We start from the raw sequence: 20,265 nt of genomic DNA on the forward strand, positions 1-20,265 counted from the left end.
AGTATTGGGTCTTTTACCCCGCTGGGTCTACACCTCAGTGCCCCATGATATCTGCTAGATATCTTGGCAGAAACACATCCCAGCCGCACTTTCCTACACTCAAACCCCCACATAAAAGAACACACAACACAATAATCTTTGACCCAATTGGTAAGATATAATTGCCCACTTAAACGTACAAAGCCCGGTACCATCCATCCCTTAGGAACATTCATAGCAACCTGTAAATACACAGAGCAGAATCTTAACATCACCTGCCATGGCTTCTCCCCTCTCTCAGTCTCTTCCTCTCCTCTAGTCTCCTCCTCTTCCTTCAAACTTCCCTCCAGCCCATCCTTCCTTCTCCTCCAATGACAGGCCTCCTTCTGTCCTGTACCTGCCCTTCACCTGTACTTTACAAATTCAATGGGGAGGCTCTGGTGAAGTCACCTGATTCCTCAGGACATGACTAGGCAGCTGTCCTTGGGGCAGTGGAATTAGCATCAAAATACAGATAACTCCAGGGCAAACCACAACTTAAGAATCCCAATTGATTACCTGTTCTTTCTCTCTTGGAACCTCATTAGCTTTCTGAAATATATCTGAGTACACAGTGTATCTTCTCAAACCAAGGACCGGGTGGAGTGGATGAGGGTTACATGAAGTTTTATAATCAGCATTTGTCTTAGATCATTTATAACCAGCTTGGTCTAGAAACAAGGAAAGCCCATGTTTAAGAAAGCAAGAGTTTAGGGTGAAGAAACATGACAGTGAATTAGGATTTCTCAATAATGACAGTACTGTTCACTCTCAGATGTGGTGGTCCTTTGTTTACTGTAATAATATGTAGATAGGTTTCCGAAAGCAGGATGGACATGTTAAAGAGCAGGTAATTTAAAAGTCTAAATATTTCTAAGCAGAATAATAAAAATACAATTCACAGACAAACAAACAAGCAAATAAAAAAAAAGATTGCAGTCAAACCTGACAGCAGCTGAACAGAAGATGTCCAGACAAAAACTTAACATGGAGATAAAACATCAACATCCTCTATTTCCACACACTCACACACTCACACACTGGCACATGCACTCTTCCCCCTCCCACACAAAGAAGTAAGCAAATAAATCAAACAAATTTTAAAAGAATGTCTCATGTAAGAACATTAGATGCAAGGCAGTGACGTAGTCGTTCATTACTGTCTCATTGCTTAGTTCAAAAGTGGGGCAGGACAAATCCTGGAGTAGAATCAAACTTGCTTTATAGTCACGCATACGGACATACAACAATCTGATAAACTTTCATAGTTATCATTTTTCTAAATAAATTGTTTTAATCTTCTTTACTCCTCAACAAATATTTTGACTGAAATGCTACTGAATCTCATTAATTAAAGAGTAAACATTCCTGGTAAATCACTATGGAAAAATTTAATGAACAAGGCAAATGAATTAGGAATCAATATTTATTGACTATCTCTGTGGTAAATAATTAAAGTAAAATTAATTAGTCCTTTTCCTCAAAGCCACAAAGCACCGACATTGTCTAGGTAGGTGATGTGAGGCTTGAATCTCTGCAGGTGAGCCGTTATAGATGGATGGGAGATGTAGACTTGTGAATGGTAGCTTTCCTTGGTTCTCATTTCTTGTTCTGTTTTTATAAATTCATGGAAGTCTCCAGACCCCTGGCTTTATTGAGACAGACATTGGAATCATGGTATACCAAAAGCTGGCTTAGCAGACAGGTGCATCACTCTGTTAGAATGAACTTTTGGTCATCTTCTCTTCATTTTAGAATAAAACGTGTATTTTTTAGAATAAAATGTGTAATATTTTGCTTTGGATTTTCAATTTTATTTGACTTCTGAAAGTAAAGATCATTTTAACCCAAATATGGTTAATTTCCTTTCTAAGGGAACTTTACGGGGAAGATATCTTCCAAATATTTCTTTTGTTTAGGCATATAGTCTGACTCCCAATGAAAGCCATTAGATTTCTATGGGGGAGTTGGTCAGTAGGAGACTGCCTGATATGCTAAGGTTAAGATGGACTGTAAGAATAGGATGGGAGGTTGTGGTGGGAATCTAAGAGTAGAAACATGCTGTGGGTTTTGTAGACAAATGTTGGCTGCTCTTGCTTCTGTTCAGCTTATCAAGGTTGGAGTGGGGCATCCTAAAAATTCCACTTAGAAAAATCTAACAGCTGTGTACTCTACTCACAGACTTAGCCCTCTAGAATTAGAACCAGTAAACTCAGATCTATGTATAGTTCTGAAACATACCAAGGCCTTGTTACAGTATGATACTAACCAAAAGTTATGGTTAGGTTCTCCTTAAGCCAGATATAAAATATTTTGCATAATTTGCATGGTAATTATGCCCATTATCTATGGGAAATAAGTTCTTGTACGGGAACTGTAGCAGCCTTAGAATTGTTGGCTGTTTGTTTGTGAGGGGTTTGTTTGATTGGTTGTTTTCTTTTTTTCTCAGTAGCTTTAAACACCAAAACAGAAAAAAAAGCCAAATATTTTTAAAAGTTTGCTTGCAAGTCACTATGAATGAATATTTAAGTCGTCTCCTATTGATAAGCTTAGCTAAAGAACTGCAAGCACTAACAATTGCATCTGTGTTTGGGTTTCTGTTAAAGACTATTATTAGGAGTCCAACAGTCCTCTGAGTACTTAGGAAAACCGTTAACAACTCTTGCAGGTAGTATAAGCATCCTAACTTCGAGTTAGCTGTTTTTCCTTTTCCTTTTTCTAACACAGACAACACAGAGATCTGCCTGCCTGTGCCTGGGGTTTTAAAGGTGTGTGTCACCAAGTCATTACTCCAGGTTTTCTAATGCTGCCTATAGCTAGGTCGCCCCACAGTTGAACCAAACCTCCCCATTAGGTAAACAATGCCCATCTAAGGGACCAGGCTTTACTTCCTATGAAGCCTTAAGATCTAAATTCTATCTCTCCCTTCTCCCAAAGCCCAGCTTGTGGGCAGCCTCACGATTCTTCCCACAGAACTGAGTTTCCGGCCAATTTGTCATTTGATTTCTTTTGCATTTCCCTAGAATTTAGTCTTTGCAAAATCTCTTTTCTATCAGAATTGGTAGATTGATTATAATGAAGGAATCCTGAGGTGTGTAAATGAGTTTCCTTAAAATCTAAAGCTAAATTCTTTATCTTTCTTATTCCCCGAGTTTCTGTCGGCCCATTCTATGCATGGAGCTTCATCTTAAGTCAACTTTCAGCTACACACAGAGAGTCCTGCACTCACACAAACAGCTAATTCCACTCCCAATTCCATTCTGGTTTGAATTATATTTGTGAGTATGGACATGAGAAGGAATTTCTACATATTCTTTCAGCAATTGGATGGATGTGTGTGTGTGTGTATGGATGGATGGATAGATAGATAGGTAGGTAGGTAGATAGATAGATAGATAGATAGATAGATAGATAGATAGATAGATAGATGAGATTAGGCAACCATTTTTATCCTAGAATATTTCATAAATATGACTTGGGATATGTTTCTTGGCTTTATATTTAAATAACAGAAAAAGACACTAGCACCTGTCCCCAGTGTCCAGGAGAAAGTTACCTGTAAGTAGGTTCCTAACCGAATGCTATCATCAGAACAATAGCATCTGTAACTCTAGATATGATAGTTGACTCAGTACATCTCACACAATACTGAGTAAACGTGCTTAGACGGTATCACCATGTGAAGAGCCGGGGGTTCTCGATATGAGAGGCAGAAGTCGGGAACATTCCTATATCGACCTCTGGAAACAGCAGGGCTAACCAAACTAGAGTGGAATTAAGCTGCTCCAAGTGAAAAATAAGAAATGTGTGTTTTTTACTCTTTAATTTTAACTACACAAACACGTAAGTCCAAGAAATTACACAAAACAAGTGCTGAAGACAAAGTCTGTAGCGTGTGTGCGCATTAAAGTACTGTGACGCGTGTCCTGACCGCAGAGTCTAGCCAGAAGTATGCCTGTTCAATTTCCCTATGTAATTGTACATATTTGACTATTAGGAAATATGTCTGATACCAGTTTCTAAATATTTTAAGTGAATGTACATGTTATTCTATAACTTGCTCTATTCTTACTAATCTGTTCAGAGTCAGTAAATAACAACGCGGTGGGGTGGTCACTATGTGTCAGTCACTCTGCTAAGCACTTGGAGGTCTGTTAATGCATTCAGTCTTCATAACAATGCAGTGATTTTATTGTGTCATTACCATTCCCATTTTGCAGTTGAAGATCCTCTGGGACCTCTGAGAGGTGAGGTAAATTGCCCAATTTGATGTCATGGCAGTTCATTCTGGATTGGAGCTGTAGGTCTGCTCACATAGTGCCTAGCTCACACCGCCTCTGTCAGATGCTTAAACCTACCACCTGAATGCAATGTGCATCGGCCCCCAAGTCCCAAAGGGTCCATCTTTTATGAACTTGCAGTGACTGTGGATAATATGCAGATACCATTTAAGTTTCAAAATGCCACCAAGTGCCTCATTATGCCCAGCATTTCCATTGACAATAGCAGAAGCCAGGTAGAACTGTGTTCTGAGGGGTTCAGCGCACAGGAAAATGGACCCCATTGTGATTCATCTCCGTTCCTGCTCTCCCTGCTGCCTGGGTCTGATCCCCCAGCAGCATTCCATTTACGTCAAAAACAACGTCAGTGCAGTGGAAAACGCCGAATGACTCACAGCAGCGCTGTGCAGAGCTGGTCTGTGTTACATGACATATAACATCCTAATTTCATAGAGCGCTTTCATGGCAGCTACTAAAACCATAATCGAATCCATTATGTTCTTTTAAAGGACCCAATTGAAAGCAATATTGAAAGCAATCTCGAGATGCAGGTACGTGTCCCGCCCACTCAAAGTTCCATCCTTAGCTCCTGCCGGGGAGCCTCTGAATGCTTCCCTCCACCTTTACCAATCCATTCAAGGCTGCTCCACCTCTGTTTCTGCACCTGCGTTTGTGTTTGTGGTGTTCCGCCTCACAAATGGAGGCTCTGAAGGAAAGAATGAGTCAGAAAACAGGAGAGAAAAAAGCAACTTTCCTGTCTTCTGAACAGCAACACAAGATTCAGAAAGTAAAGGGAGCAGGGAGGGCGCTGAGGCCTAGGGCTGAGGAACAGTGTTGCTATAGCAATAGGGTATCTGTTAGGAGGGAGTGAGGAGCATGGCCACCTAAGCCTTTCTGTGTCACAGCACATAACTTAGAAACGGAGCCAGGAGGGCTTCCCCTCCACTCTGCCAGCACCCAAATGACAGCTAAGTTTTTAGGGTCAGAATTTTATTCTTGGGATATATATATACAAAGCCAACTAAAATCCCGTAGACTTTTCTTCTCCCTGATCAGCTATGCTTCTGTTGAGTTTGCAGCATTACACACCCTTGGGCATTTATTTCTGCACAGAGCGTAAAGTAAAATAGGAGAAGTGCTTGTGCCAGGCACAAGATTGCCCATGAAGTTCACGTCCAGACGGAAGGGTGACTTTGTAGAAGGAGCATAGGCCTGTGCACCTGAGTTCTCTTGAGGCAGCTTCACAGAGTAACTGTATAGTCAAGTTAGTGCCGAAGTGAGAGGCCACCTTTGAGCCTCAGTCTTGGTTTATGGGGAGTAGAGTTGACCAGAATCCCAAGGTTCTTCTGAGTGGTGATGCTGTGATTCTTAAATTGCACAGTGGAAGAAGATTGCATGTGAGGGATGAGCACTGCCTTTTAGACTTGAGCTAAGTGCATCCTTCCTGGGCGCAGTTGCTGTTTACGATGATGGGATGCTGAAGCATGGTCCACGTGGCCATAAGAGTTGTCTAGCAGCAGCAGCAGGCAGGCTAGGCCAGAGAACGGGACCGTAGTCTCTACTGTCTCCACAGTTCTAGACCTGCTATTAATTAAATCTTCTCGAATCTCCTCATTGCATTCCCTTCATTTCATTTGCTCACTACAAGCAATGGAGTGGCTTCTGCAGTCCTGTAGGCAGGATGCTACACTGTGTTGAAAAGCGAGAATTCTATTGCCAAATGAGCCATATTTACACAGGTAGGATATGTGCCTCTTCTTTGAGTATCTTCTGTCATCTACTAACTAAAGTTGTTATCAAACCATAAAGCCCTCTGAAGGAATCTGTTTATAGCCTTCAACAAGTCTCCCCTAGTCCACACTTTAGATAAGCATATGGAGTCAATGCTGGAGAGCAGAATTTCCTAATAATTTTAGAATTTTGAAACACATGTCTATGGTATTAAAATCTTGCAGTATTGGCTTTGAACACTAAGTTGGGGTGGAAAACTAGTAGCCTGGGACACAGAACACTAGGACACTCAAGGCAGCTCATCAGCTAGCTGTGTAGAGGAGGGCAAGCTACTCCAATTTTCTGAGTTTCAGGAGAGGAAGCAACCTGCTTGCTGTGGTCTCATAGGTCTATAATGGGGAACAAGGAGGTGGCGGCGTGTGTGACACTGCTTTGCATCACAGAACATGCAGTCCAAAAACGATGGATTCCAGAAAAGCTGGAAGCCGTGCGTGAACTGTGCTGTTTTTCGTTATCTCATTGCTTTCATCTGAGGGGTGTTCTGCGTTTTTATATGTAAACAGAGATTGCAAGGTTGACTTTCTCCCAGTGATCACAACTAATGAACTCTTTGCCATGTGAAAGAGGAGACTGCTGACTAGAAAACATCTAGTTATTCCTTATGTTCGTGGTCTGACTTCTCCAAGGTTCATTCTCACTCAAGTATAGGAAATGAAAAGTCCAACCTTCTGTAAATATTGTCATTCAGCGATCTGTCTCCTGGGCTAAGGTACGCTGAATCTTATTTGTTAGAACTATGCTGAGTGCTCAGTGTTATGAGAGAGAATCCACCCGAGGTCCTTCTGTGTTTGTGTGTTAATGAGATGTTTAGAGCACATCCTTAAAATAATGTTATAAAAAGAAATAGCCTGTACTAATTAATGATGGTTGCAGACATTCTTTTCTATTAGTACAGGTGTATATTAGTTTTCTATAACTGAATTAGGCTTATTTTTAATAACATAAAAGCAGGGCCACTTAATTTCCTGAAGGTGACTTTGTTTAATGACTGCCGTCCTGGAAAGAAGAGATGGGGTTAACCATCAAATGATTGTATTTACAGGAAATGGTCAAGTATGTCTGTATAAAGAGTAGTTCCTCTTCAAATAAAGCCTTTATTCCAATCATCAATATTCATACGCTTCTACCTCACTTGGTATACTCGTAGCTAAACATCTCTTCCCCTATATGTGCCTGACAATATTACAAATGTTAAGAACCTTTTCAATTGCAAAGAAGACCACAGGAAGGCTCTTGGTAGCGCTTTTTATTCCTCCTCGCCTTCTGCCTCGTTTTCCTCCTCTGTTGGGTTTGAGTTTTCTTGTGCATCTCATGCATGGTGGCTTTGAATTCAGGGTGGTGTTCATACCTTAGCCTCTGGAGTGCTGGGATAGCAATCAGGTTCTGCCACGCTCAGCTGCTGTTACTATGGTTTTTATCTGTTCGTTTTCCCTTGCCTATTCCCTCCTTCCCTCTCTCTTTGTCTTTTTCTCTTGGAGTCTATTTTATTTTACTTTTAGTTTTTTTTTAAAAAAATATGTGTATGTTTTGCCTGCATATATGTATGTGCACCACATGTGTGTCTGGTGACTGGGGAGGTAAAAAGAGGGCATCAGATCCCCTGGACCTGGAGTTATACATAATCATGAGCTACCCTGTCTATGCTAGAAATTGAATCTGGGTGCTGTATAAGATCAAGAATTGCTTATCAGCTTTGGGGCGCCTCTCCATCCCCTTCCCTTGAAGCCCTTCTATGTTGAGATGTAAACATTTTTCTGTGGAAAGCTAATGTAGTTCTCAGTGAGAAGAGAAAGTATTCAGAAAAAGAAATGAAAAGAGGCATCAGCCAATGGCTTGAAATGTAGCCTGGAACCTAGTGAATGTAACCTGGGACCTAGGGCTAGAAGATGAAGTCCTTCTCCTTCTCCTCCATGCATAGGGCCTTGAGTCACACACTGGGCAATTCAGCTGTTGTCTATTTGTGTAACCAGATCTTGTTCTAAGGAAACGGGTTTAACTTAAATTTGCTGGGATTAAATAATATCTCTTCTAGTTTATTTTTTTACAGAGTTCAAAGGGAAATAAATTAGATATTCAGTCAATCAAGACCAGAGTGTCTCAGCCTATTAGTGAATTTCTGTGTTCATGATCACCTTCTGTTACCCACGCTCGACTTTGGCAACTGTGATCATCAAATGCCCTAACGTGTGTCCATATGCAAGTGCAAGCCTCTGTTTTATATAGTGTGTTGCCAAAAGGCTTTATTTTCTCTGGGTGTTACCTGTGGAGTGTTAGACAAGCTGGAAAAAATCAGCATCTGTCCCCCTTGTCATTGATAGCCAGAGGCCAGGTTTCAGTTTCTGGTCTCTGCCCATCTTCTCCACTATTTTGCCTCACAAATTATTTTGCAAACCTCTTCCTAGACTTGAATGAAGCAGTCCCAGAGACAGAGCGCCTGGATTCGAAAGCGCTGAAAACTCGGGCCCAGCTCTCTGTGAAGAACAGGCGCCAGAGGCCCACAAGGACAAGGCTCTATGACAGCGTCAGCTCCACTGATGGGGAGGACAGCCTGGAGCGGAAGGTGAGCACTCAATGGCTGTCAGATTCTTGCCCTGAGTAGCATTGTCTGCCGGAGTATTTATTGAATGGGATAGCTATTTTACTGAACTGCACCGTACTTGGAAGGAACTGGAACAGTTTATGTCTTTGTCTTCTAAATTTGTATTCAATTTGCTATATGGTTGTCATTTAAATTCTTTTCTCCATGTGGTAAGGTAGACAAAAGCATTATCCACGTCGAGGTATTTCACAGGGGTGCCTTTGATATTGTTTTAACCTAGTGGAAAATGGTGAACATCTCAGTAATCATTTCTACATGCCTCAGGTGCCTGTTTTAGTTGCACTGTTTATCTGGTGAGTAGTTATGAGCTGTGCATTCGCGGCATAAGCCGACAGATAAAAGTTCCTTTCCCAGAGAAGCGGCAGCACAGCCCTGACGCTCAGGCATAACTTGCTCTATAACCTCTTACACCACCAGCACTCAGACACTATAACCACACACGTTACCAAATCGCTTCTGCCCAAGGGTTGGAGAGTTTCTTCTCCAGAACCAGAGTGTGGTGTCGCACCCCTCACCCCTGTGACGAGCCCTAGGGCCTTCTCATCCCACCACGTGACTGAGTCTCCAGAAGGATCACAGCAGCCAGAAAGGGACCCTTTCTCCTCTGTCTCTGGAGACACTTCACCCTCCTTGCCTTCAACATCTGATCACGATACAGAAGACTCTCCTTGCCGCCACCAAGCCATCAAGAAAACATTACAAGAGAAAGGTGAGTGGGTTTTGTTTTGTTTTTCCCGTTCTGTTCAATGTGGTGTCACTAGTACTGAAATGTGTGCATTAGGAAACTTGTTTCTCCTCGTAGGCATACACCCTTTAGCACTGTTTTACTCCTGTCTTAGGGGATAAGAGAAGTCCCACTTCCCTGCAGTTGGTTTTATTTGTTTTCACTTTTGCCTGTCAGTTTGATACGTTTACCCAGAGATGCTTCCCCAAGTCGACTATTGTGAGAATGTTCTGGAAGCTGTCTAAAGCTTGTGTGCACTATCACTTGCAGTTTCCATGAACACTGAGAGCCACGTGCAGGGAAATATGAAGGCCGGGCGATGTAAAATTTAGCTGTTGATGGGTTTTTATTTAATTATGTTTTCCCAGTACTGATTGCGATGGTTATCATTATAATAATCATCGCAACGATCACATTGCAGTGCGACAGGATGGCACAGTAAAGATAAACACAGAGCCGGAAGTGGGAAGCCAAACAGGCTCTTCCAATTAAGCTAGAATTTCAAAGTGGTGTTAATAGACTTAACTCTCAAAATTATTCCTTTTATTTTATGTACATGGATGTTTTGCCTGCATGTCCAAGCAGTGCCCTCAAAGCTTAGAAGAGAACATCATGTCCACAGAACTGGCATTACAGATGATTGATTATAAACCACCATGTGGGTGCTGGGAATTGAACCCAGGTCCTCTACAAGAGTAGGCAGTGCTCTTAACTACTGAGCCACCTCTTGAGCCCCTATTTGTCTTTTAATCATTTATTTTGGTATATAAAAACAATAAATGTGTGTTTAGATAGATCAAACAGTGCAAAGAAGTATAAAGCATCAGGTTTCCCCCTTTACATGTGATGTGTTCCTTTAAGGTAACATTTGGTTATGTTATTTTTATAAAAACGATGTAATTTGTACATACATAGAAAACAGAAGTTATTTCAGAATATGAGTGTGTGTGTGTGTGTGTTTATATTCATCCAGTTTAGAAGGATACACACTTACTAATCACATGACTCTGAAACTTTGTTTTACAAATAATATTTGATTTGCACCTATCTATGAATATTTACATATATTTAAATAACACATCTTTATAGATGTAAATATCTGAATGATCTGTATCTGTCTATTAAGAATTATATACAAAATTACATATATACAATGTATATTAAGAAATATATTCGTAGTAGGGACTCAATGGCTCAATGGTCCAAGCATGTGGACCCAAGTTTTGATGGCTGGCATCCAAGTAAAATCTAAGCGTGGGGGCATTCATCTGTAATCATGGTGCTAGGGATTAGGGAGGTTGAGTGAATGTGGGCAGATCCCTGGAGCTCACTGGCCAGCCCATCGAGCCAAGTCACTGAGCTCCAGGTTCAATGATCCACATTGTCTCAATAAAGAAGGTGGAAAGCACCTGAAGAAAGACACCTGACTTCTGTTTCTGGCCTCTATGTTATACACATACACATGCACATACACATACACAAGCACATACACAAACACATACACATACACATACACATACATATACACATACACATGCACATACACAGGGGAAAGGAGTGATCATGGCAACCCTGTTGTGTGACTAAAAAATAAAAACCAAGTAACATGGATAAATGATTTGCAGTGGATCTGTGTAATTTTCCACCACACAGCACGACATAACTGGGACAAGACATCAACAAGGCACAGAAGATTACAAGAGCTATCTCATCATTTTTATGGAGAGCAAAGGTGGCAGATTATTTTGAAGTGTAGACAAATTTTGGGTTGCAAATGGGAGTGTCAAATTAAGTGTGCTGCCTGGGACAGCGGGGGATCAGGAAGTGGCAACAGAAAGAATACAAGGAGACCTCTTTCCTAAGTGCCGAGGTGGAGGAGGAGTGGCGATAGGCTGGTCTGTTGACTCTTAGTGGTCTATGCCTAAGACAGAAATTCTGGATTTTAACTGTCAAAAAGCACTGAACATACAAAGTTATTGGATGGTCTCTTAATATTCGAGTAACTCCAAAGAATGGATTAAAAAGTGAAAAGCAGACGGAGAGAATCAAGTCAGTCTCCTGAAGAGGGTTCCATTGATCAGAGAGATAACACTTTAAATTAATTGCCAAAATAGCCAGTTCCTCAGACTAGATGGAAAGGATCCTCCAGGTAACAGCAGCCCTGGAGTGCACCTCACACATGCACTGTGGACACAACTGCACTTCCCTGCACATTATAAAGTTCCATAGGCATTGAACACAGAACTCCAGCTGACCCCACAGTCCACGGTGCTCTGGTACTGTGGCCAGCACTGGAGAGCTCCTAAAGTGCTCTCCTAGGTCTCCTTACCTCTGCCTGTCAGCTGCTAGAGTCGCCTTTCAAAGATCAAGTCCTGCACACAGTTCTTCAGAAGCTGCCCATGAGGCAAACACAGTGCTTAGCACAGGGCAGTAAGGCAGAAAACAATTCTGTCAGGCCCACTAACCGATCAGACCTAATTGTCAGTTCAGTGAATAGCTTGACTGTGATGTTGGCTTACTTCCAAAAGGATTAAAGGTTTTCAAAAACTTGCATTAATCAAAGCGTGGTTAATGATAGTACCTTCACAGAGCTAGCCTTCCAGAAAGTTCTCTGCCATCTCCTACGTACAAACAGGTGGTTGTTGGCAGAAGCTCATTCTTTGGAGCTACTGATGCTTGGAGTCCCACAGTGTGGGTCTATGAGGCATAGCATCTGTTTTATAGGTTTTACTGGATTGTTTGGTTTGGTCATTTGCAATGCTAGAGACTAGAGCCCCGCATGTGCCAGCTGAGCGTTCTACCTTTGAGCCCCACAACTCGCCATCTAAAGGCATCATGATCAGAGAGTGATCCCTTACCCAGGAAAGCTCATGGGGGCCTTCAAAGGCAGCACAGTCTTATCTGGACTCCCTCTGCCCTTTACTTCTAATTGATGGCTGTTTTGAAGTTGACAGGAGAGTAATCAGCAGATGTGAAGCATGCTTCATGGGCCCTTAGCAGACACAGAGCAGGAGAATGTGAACATCTCCATTTCCATGACCCTGCCTTGTCTGTGACTCCTTTGAAATTAACCAGAACCAAAGAAGGAGGGCTGGTCATTTCTTCTCTAAGAAGACCACCAAGATCTAGGGCTTTCCCCCTCAGGATTCCTGAGCTAACCAGACTGCTGGGTAGCTGACCAGAGCAGTTCACTGACCTTTTATATAGTACTAACTTACGAGCAGACAAGTGGGACGCCTCCTGTAACATATGTCTGGATTGGAGTTTCTGGAGTTGGAATCAAATACAGTGAGCAAAAGCAGCTTAGAGAGGAAAAGGTTTGTTTCATCTCATACTTCCAGATAACAGTGTATTGTCCAGGAACATCAGGGCAGGAGACTCAGGGCACGAATCTAGAGGCAGGAACTGATGTAGATGTTATGGAGGAGGGCTGCTTACTAATTTACTCTCAACCTTCCCTTCCAAAGTCTTATAGATCAGCCCACCAAGTACTCTCGGTTTGTTCTCTCCCTACCCTACCCCAGACTTGTTTGCAGGGTGGGCTTGTCCTCTCTTGACCTTTGTTACCCATAGACATGTAGGAACGCACTTTGCTTTCTTGTCATTCTAATCTCAGTGTCCCTGCACCTTGGAAGGTGTCTCTCATCCACTGGCTACCAGACAGTACTCTGAGGAACTGAGGTTCTGGTCATCAGTTTTCAAGATCCTGAATTTCAATAATGTATACACATCTAATGAAGCTCAGCGTGCTGGATCATGTTGCCAAAAACTCTGAAAACAGTCTATACCAAAATAGTAATTTTTCCATCTTACCCTGGGAGGATCAGCCGTCAGAGTAACTACTAGCCTTCAGTCATTCCGTTATCTCCTAGGTAGTGGATTCATAAATCAGAAAGTTAGTAAATGAGCATAAAGTTAGAATGAAATTAACTGGTAGTATACACGGAATGTGCCATTGGCACGCTGATGAACTGTCCCTTCCTCTAACGTTTCCCCACATGCCTCAGGGTTTCTCACCCAGTTCTTTAAACAGACCTAAGTGTCATTCAAATATTAAAGAAATCCTATGCTCCCTTTAGATGGGATTGCTGCTCCAACAAACATTAATGGAATGGGATATTCATTCATTGGAATAACTCCAGAGTGTAGGATTCTGTAACCCCTGGCATTCTTTGTATAAGGCAGATCCACTCATCTGAGCTGGACTTAAAAATTCAGGTGTGGCTACCTCTGGCACCCTCAACATGTGGCCTTTCTCTCTCACTGGCTTCTCAGTGAGGCAACTAAAAAAGGCCTTTGTGATGCTTCCAGGTATAAACTTGACCTCGTGTTTATACTCTTGACTAGCTAACACTGCATCCAGCATAAACCCAAACGGCTTCATTTGGCTTTGGATCACCCATCCCGCATTCCACAGTGGTTTTCACTGTTACTCCTTCCTCTGTGCCTTTGCGTACAGCGACTGACTTAGTAGTTCAGGAGTTAGTGGTGAGACAAGCTTTCCTCGCCTATCTTCCTACTCTTTGTCTTCTTGGTTTCTCAGAAAGTGTGTGGCGAGGAATTGATGCTCACAAAAATGTCGGTGCATTACTAAGTTTGACTGTCCAGAGAGGTAATGCAGTCATCCGGGGGACCAGCCAAGCCCAACAGCCGCCTGTTTTGCAAGGAAGTGTTACTAGGATGTACACTTTTCCAGCCACATAAGCACCCCTTCAAGCTGTCATGGCTGAGCAGAATCCTTGAGAGAGACTGAACATCTTCCCGACATAAAATATAAAGTGTCTACTACCCTCTGGCCCATCTGGAGGGAATGTCTTCATGATTGTTGGCTAGAAGCCTGTGTTAGCCCACTCACCACCACTTTATGAACTCTGGAGACAGTCTAGTCACTGCTGACTTCTAGATTTTCAGTCATGCACACATAGTCTCAGTCTGTCAATTCACTTACAAAACTGGTTGACATGACACAACCGTAAGCCTAGCCCTCCGTCTGCCTTACTGCAATTAGGACCTCTCTACATGTGAATACCTCATCTCATGTCACCATTTCCTCTCATATTTGAGAGATGGAGACGAAAGGAACCCCATAGGTGCTGCCTCCGTGACTTACCTGTAACTAAATGCCAATTAAGTCAGCAGAAGCAAACAAACAACAACAAAAGTGTCTCTCCAGAGGGCTGTAAAACAGAGTTCTTTGGCCATGAGAGGGGTGAAAACAGTTCCTTTCTTCCCTACAAGAGCAGCCTTTTACTGAGATTTGATCTCTACACTTACAAGGCAGTGAGGCTTTGCCCAACAAGGTTATCTAGAGTAAATTAAGCACTCACTGTCAGTTTTCTCCTCAACTTTAGGAGTTAGGGTTTGAGGTTTCCATATGACCTTTAGCACAGTGCCTGGTATTCTCAGAAACCTCCATGGAGTTAATATCATCCTAACTATAACCCATCTCTTCAAAGTCCTTACACAGTTCCCTTCTTATTCATATGCTGTGCTAGGTCTCTTGAGTGTAGATATAAATAATGTGCCATTGCTGAGAATGGAGAAGATACCTGCTTTTCTGTTTGCTAACTTCACCTAGGAAGTGCAACTTATGTGACCACCCAAGGACATTAAAAAGAAGAAAGAATGGGTAAGGAGATGCAGAAGGTAGAGTGCTGGGGTGAGCAGACACAGTGATTCAAAGGAATGGGCTATCTTAGTGACTGCAAGTGTTGACTTCTTCAAGCTAGTGATACTAGGTGTAAAAGCTTTTGTCTGTCTATGGTTCTATGATGTAACGATTTTAGATACTTCACCCTAACACTAGGAAACCACAGACTATTCTGGGCCGAGAATAAAAAGCAAAGGACTGTGGGCATGGGGAAACTAAGCAAAAAGACAGGGCAGGAGAAGCATGGACAGTGCCGGGCAGATTGGTACAAGAGCCTTGACACTGATGCTTAGACAGTCCTGAGAAGGCAGCAAACCAAAGCCAGTGGCTTCGTAACATGTGCTTTATGACAAACAGAAATAGAGAAATCGGATACATTGTATGGGAGCTATGATTGAGGTCCTGAGTTCAAGAGGGAAGCCAGGTCAGGGAAGTAGACATGGACATTCCCATGATGTGAGAAGGGACAGTCATGTGTCTTATCTAATAGATGGCCTCCAGGAAGGCCTTTAGGACTCAGTGCAAGGAGAGTGCATGTTAGTTTGAAAACCAAGAGGCCAGTTGCTGAAGTCTAAAAGCTGAAGTCCTTGGTCTGGGTGCCTAAGCTTCTGACTGGTCACGAAGGTCACATTGGGGCAGTTCCTGAAACCTAACGGACATCTTACATAACATTAAATAACTGAATATGCGAAATATATTAATCACCTTCCCTTAGCTCCTACCACACCTGTGTTGCTTTTTATGCACACTTAACATTCTGATATATATCAAGAATTAAGTTAAACGATGTAAATGATAGGGGAACTATTCTTTAATCTTGCTTCGCCATTTCAGTGTTCCCTGAAACATCTTTGGCAAATGTGTGAGATAATGATGTGAGGTTGCCTAGCAGCAGGCTCTGTGATGGGCAGAGTCGGGCTCTTAGTCCAAATACTACATCACTGACAAGTTCCAAAGAGTCTCCATGAATATTGTCTCAGCGTTTCCAGCTACCCCTCATTCAGGAATTAATTAAACACGCTCCTTTTACTCCACACTGTCCTAGCCCTTAAGCATTCTTTAGGATTGATATGGAAGAATTCATCTCATTTGTTTCTTTGGCTTCCATTACAAGAAAATTGAAAAGCTGCTTTTTAAAAAGTGTCCATCACCTCAGAAGGCATCCATTTTTTAATGTGTGTGTGTCACATCTACAGCCATTTAACTCAGTTAACTGAAAGAATTATGATACTCATATACAAATAAACATGGGAAAAAAGAAGGGGATTTTTGACACAGGCATATATCCACCTCTTGTATTTCATCAGGTACATTTCAGAGAATTATTGTAGTCTCCTGAGAACCATTAGTTAACAATATGAAAAGCTCATAGCTGGGAAGCCTTGGAGTATCTGTGTCCTGAGCTTCTTTAGGAGCTTTGGAGCTGAACTTATGAATGGGAGCTATGTGACTGGTGTCTGAATAGGAATGTATCCTGAAGTAAACAAAAGTCACACACAATCTGTAAGGTGCATCGAACATTGTCTTAGGGTGTCTGTTTTCTATACATCCCATGTCAGAGTCCCTAGACAAGGCCAACACTAGCAGTTAAGACAGAAGTGTCCACACGCCCAACAGTCCTTGCTGCAGAGTCTCATTCCCTTTGTCAAAGGTGGGATAGATAGATCACACTAAACCCCATTCTTAAAGTCTTTCTTCTGGTTGACAAAATGTCTCATGTCCTGTTCCCCATCGCTGCTACCCTGCAAAATACTAGCCTCATTTATGGAGGGGCCACCACTCAGTCAGCTCCAAGTCCTTGGAAGACTTGGGCATCTTTGGTGTCGTGATAGGCCAGACAGTTGTGTTCCAACTAGCTCTTCAAAAGCACCTTCAAAACATATATTTGGCTTCTACTTAAGAAGGTGCCCCCAGTTTCTGCCTTACCCTGTCCCAGTACTGGCCATGGGCCACTAGTATGGTGAAGCTCAAAGGGGAATTCTTTATTCTCAGTTGCTTTCTGAAGCTTCCAGACCTTAACAGGTCTTAATGCTTTCTATTGGGATTTGAGACTCAACCGGGTTTCTTCAGAAGGCAGGAAAGCCCCAAACCAAGAAAGCATTGGAAGCTGAAACTCAGACCTTCACTGCCTGAAGTAGGAGCCAGAGATGGGGCAAAGTCACTACCACCCTGCTGGGAAGGGAAAGCATTTACTCTTGGCCATTTCTTTCATCCCCACATGTATGAAGCTGGTGTCATTGAGAGGACCTTTCCTGCTCTGCTGAATGTCCCCAACATGGCTGAGTTGCCTTTGTCTTGTGAACAGGAAAGCCATTAGGTTCTTACACATTGAAGAATTTGGGCAAAACTCTCAGATTCCAAGATACCCTGACTTTTGATTTGTGGCTTAAAATATAAAAATAACTGATCTTTCCCCTATGTGTCTATGTCCTAGACGATGCCAATTGTCCTAAATCACTAAGAACATCCAGTTCATTCGTGGTACAAAGAGGAAAAATTAAGCAAAAGTTTGCAGATCTGGGGTAAGCACCTCCTTCTGAAAATATAGTCCCCTGTAAGAGAATCCTAAAGGGGGTTTACCTTTCTCTCTCTGACTGTATGCTGTTGTTGTAGGGCACCTTTGCGAAGGAATCCCAGCAAGGGGAAGAAATGGAAAGAAAAAGAAGTCAGTAGGTTTTCTGCAGGTAGCAGGTACGAGTGGGTGATTAAGAACATACATTTGTTTCTTTAGCTAACTCTCCGTCCCTCTTTTACTGTTACCCAACGTGAGTGGTCGGTGTTTATAAACCCAACTGATGGGCTCAGAGTTGTGCTGAGGGAAAATTAGCTTATGGCTATCTTCAATTATAGCTTTGAGCACATTCATTGGACACTAACTGCAGAATTACAGTCACATGGGCATTTCAGACATATTTCATGTTTGTTTCTTTTTTCTGTTGGGGTTTTTGGTTGTTGGTTTCGCTTCATTGGCCAGCTCTTCACATTATTATTAATTAATGCCTTCCTTTTCCCACACCCTCATCTAATGGGGTGATTTTGCACTTGGCACCATGCTGGCAATCTACGTTCTTGTATGAGTAGCCGCCCACCATCTCTCACTGGGCTCAGCTGTTTAGTGGACTGTGCTTACCTTTCAGTAAGAAAAAAATTATTAAAAACTAAGTTCTGAACAGCATGTGGTCCAGTTTTCCTAGTTCCGTTCTGCAGTTATAGAATGTAACAGATTTATGTAAGGAGGCATAAAGCTCCGAAGTCCGCATGTCTAGGACTGAATCTCAGTTCTCCTGCCTCCTGCTTGTAAATATGGGATAAGTTGTTCATCCATCTCTGCCTCTGTTTTCTCATATGAAGTGAGTGAGATAATGGTTTGTGTAAGGCTAACGTGAAGTTAGATAGGATTGCATACGAAGTATCACAAATGCTTTGTATATTCTTGGTGCCTAGATGGAAGTCAAAACCATTAATGATGAAAATTTGCTCTTGTTATTACTTAATTCTTACAAAGTGGTTTTACATTTACCAACTTAATTTAATCCTTTTAATAAGATTGGGAAGGCAAATACTAGAGTCATTCTTTCTCAATGAAGATTTCCTCCTTCATTAAACTGAGTTGATTGTCCCCAGATTGGCTATAAGTCAGGGAGGACAAAGATGGGACTTGTGCTTCCTGTCCAGTTGCCTCTCAACATACCATGCCAACGCTAGGTACCAACAATCTAATAATCATACACTTCTTTACAAAATTTGGGGATGATAGTAACCCTTACCATTTCTCTCAGTGTCCTAGACGAGGGAAGAAACAAAACCCTAAGATACTAAATTGACTTAGGGATCACGTGCCTACTTGAGAAGTTAGCCACCACTGTTACATCATATGTCGTTGTTCTTGGCAATACTCCTTGGTAAGAAAATGGGTTGGAAAGAGGAGAGAGAATTCAAGATTTAATTAGTTTTGCCAGTCTGATTTTCATTTATGTTCTGTAGTAGTAGAATGCCCTCCATATTGTGAGGGAATCTCAAGAAAATCAAGTGTACGTGAGGCTGAGCAGCTCAGAAGCAATTTAACTGTGAGGTTTTTTTTTTTTTGTTTGTTTGTTTGTTTTTTTCTGGAGCTGGGGACCAAACCCAGGGCCTTGTGCTTGCTAGGCAAGCGCTCTACCACTGAGCTAAATCCCCAACCCCTAACTCTGCGTTTTTAAAGTTTTAAAAGCGTTTCCGATATTTTAAAAAATATCTACTCTGTACCTTAAAACTAAGCACTATTGACCATACTCCAAAGAACAGCAAAGCCACTTTCAAGAGAGCGGGAGCTGAGCAAAGCCACAGTGGCAGGAAGCTCTGCCTCTGAGACGATGCTACCCCTCCTCTGAGATCTCAGCAGCAGAGCAGCATTGTCCTCTCAACTTCGAGCCTCAACCCAAGAGAAAGTTAAACATAGAAGCTCACATGAGAGACAGTGTTTGACTGAGCTACGAGTGGAAATTAAGAATGTGTGGATGGTGTTGCTGGGTGTTGGCTCTACTATAGGAAAAGTCATAGTGAGTTGAAGGCGTTGTCACCAGTACCCTGGTTACTCACACTTGTGGCTGTTTTCAACCCATACCCAGGTTGCTAGCTCAGTTGTCTCTCCAGCTCTGTCTTTGTAAAACATTAACCCTTGATTCCCACTGGTTCATTGGACACAAATAATTATACATGTACTAACACCAGAAAATATTTTTCAATTAGAATTGTAATTTTATAATTATTAAGAATTATAGTAGAATTTTGGTGGAATAAAAACAAGATTATATAATTGACATAGAAAAACAAGAGAAGAGAGAACTTCCCTTCTTCAGAAGACAATTTCAAACTGTCAGAGTGGTTGGGTAACACTAATCAAATCAGCCCCTGCTCTCCTATATGGGATGATAATGGACTTAGAACTTGGTAAAACATATTCCCAGGAGAGCAGAACTACCACCCTATAGGAGCTTCATGATGCTGGTCTAATAGATCCCCACAAATAGAGGTCGCACATATCATCAGCTGCAGAGAGTATCCTGGGTCAATCACAGAGAAGAGTGGGGTGGACTCCACCCCCGGAAGCTCTCTCAGGAAAAGCAGAGGAGCCTCAGAGTTAGCTAATAGTCTTATCTCTTAAGAGTCTGTCTAGTCCCTATTAGGTTGTTATAATCTGTAGAGGTCACCAGTCAGTTCTAAC

At 42.1% G+C, this 20,265-nt stretch overlaps 1 protein-coding gene across 23 annotated transcripts in view; it reads left to right on the plus strand.

The window, feature by feature from the left end:
* The window catches only part of Ppp1r9a (protein phosphatase 1, regulatory subunit 9A), a 321,979-nt gene that overhangs the window by 281,993 nt on the left and 19,721 nt on the right, over positions 1-20,265 (plus strand). For 13 of the 23 annotated variants that reach the window (XM_039108474.2, XM_063286768.1, XM_063286770.1 and 10 more), the window contains 4 exons: positions 8,492-8,649; positions 9,154-9,397; positions 17,497-17,584; positions 17,676-17,753. In XM_039108474.2, the coding sequence (XP_038964402.1) occupies positions 8,492-8,649; positions 9,154-9,397; positions 17,497-17,584; positions 17,676-17,753 (568 nt within the window). Of the gene's footprint in view, positions 1-8,491; positions 8,650-9,153; positions 9,398-17,496; positions 17,585-17,675; positions 17,754-20,265 lie in introns of those variants that run through there. The other 10 variants (XM_063286778.1, XM_063286775.1, XM_063286780.1 and 7 more) reach the window with 2 other exon arrangements.

Source organism: Rattus norvegicus, chromosome 4, assembly GCF_036323735.1.
Source record: "Rattus norvegicus strain BN/NHsdMcwi chromosome 4, GRCr8, whole genome shotgun sequence".
In the NCBI taxonomy this organism is placed as follows: Eukaryota; Metazoa; Chordata; class Mammalia; order Rodentia; family Muridae; genus Rattus; species Rattus norvegicus.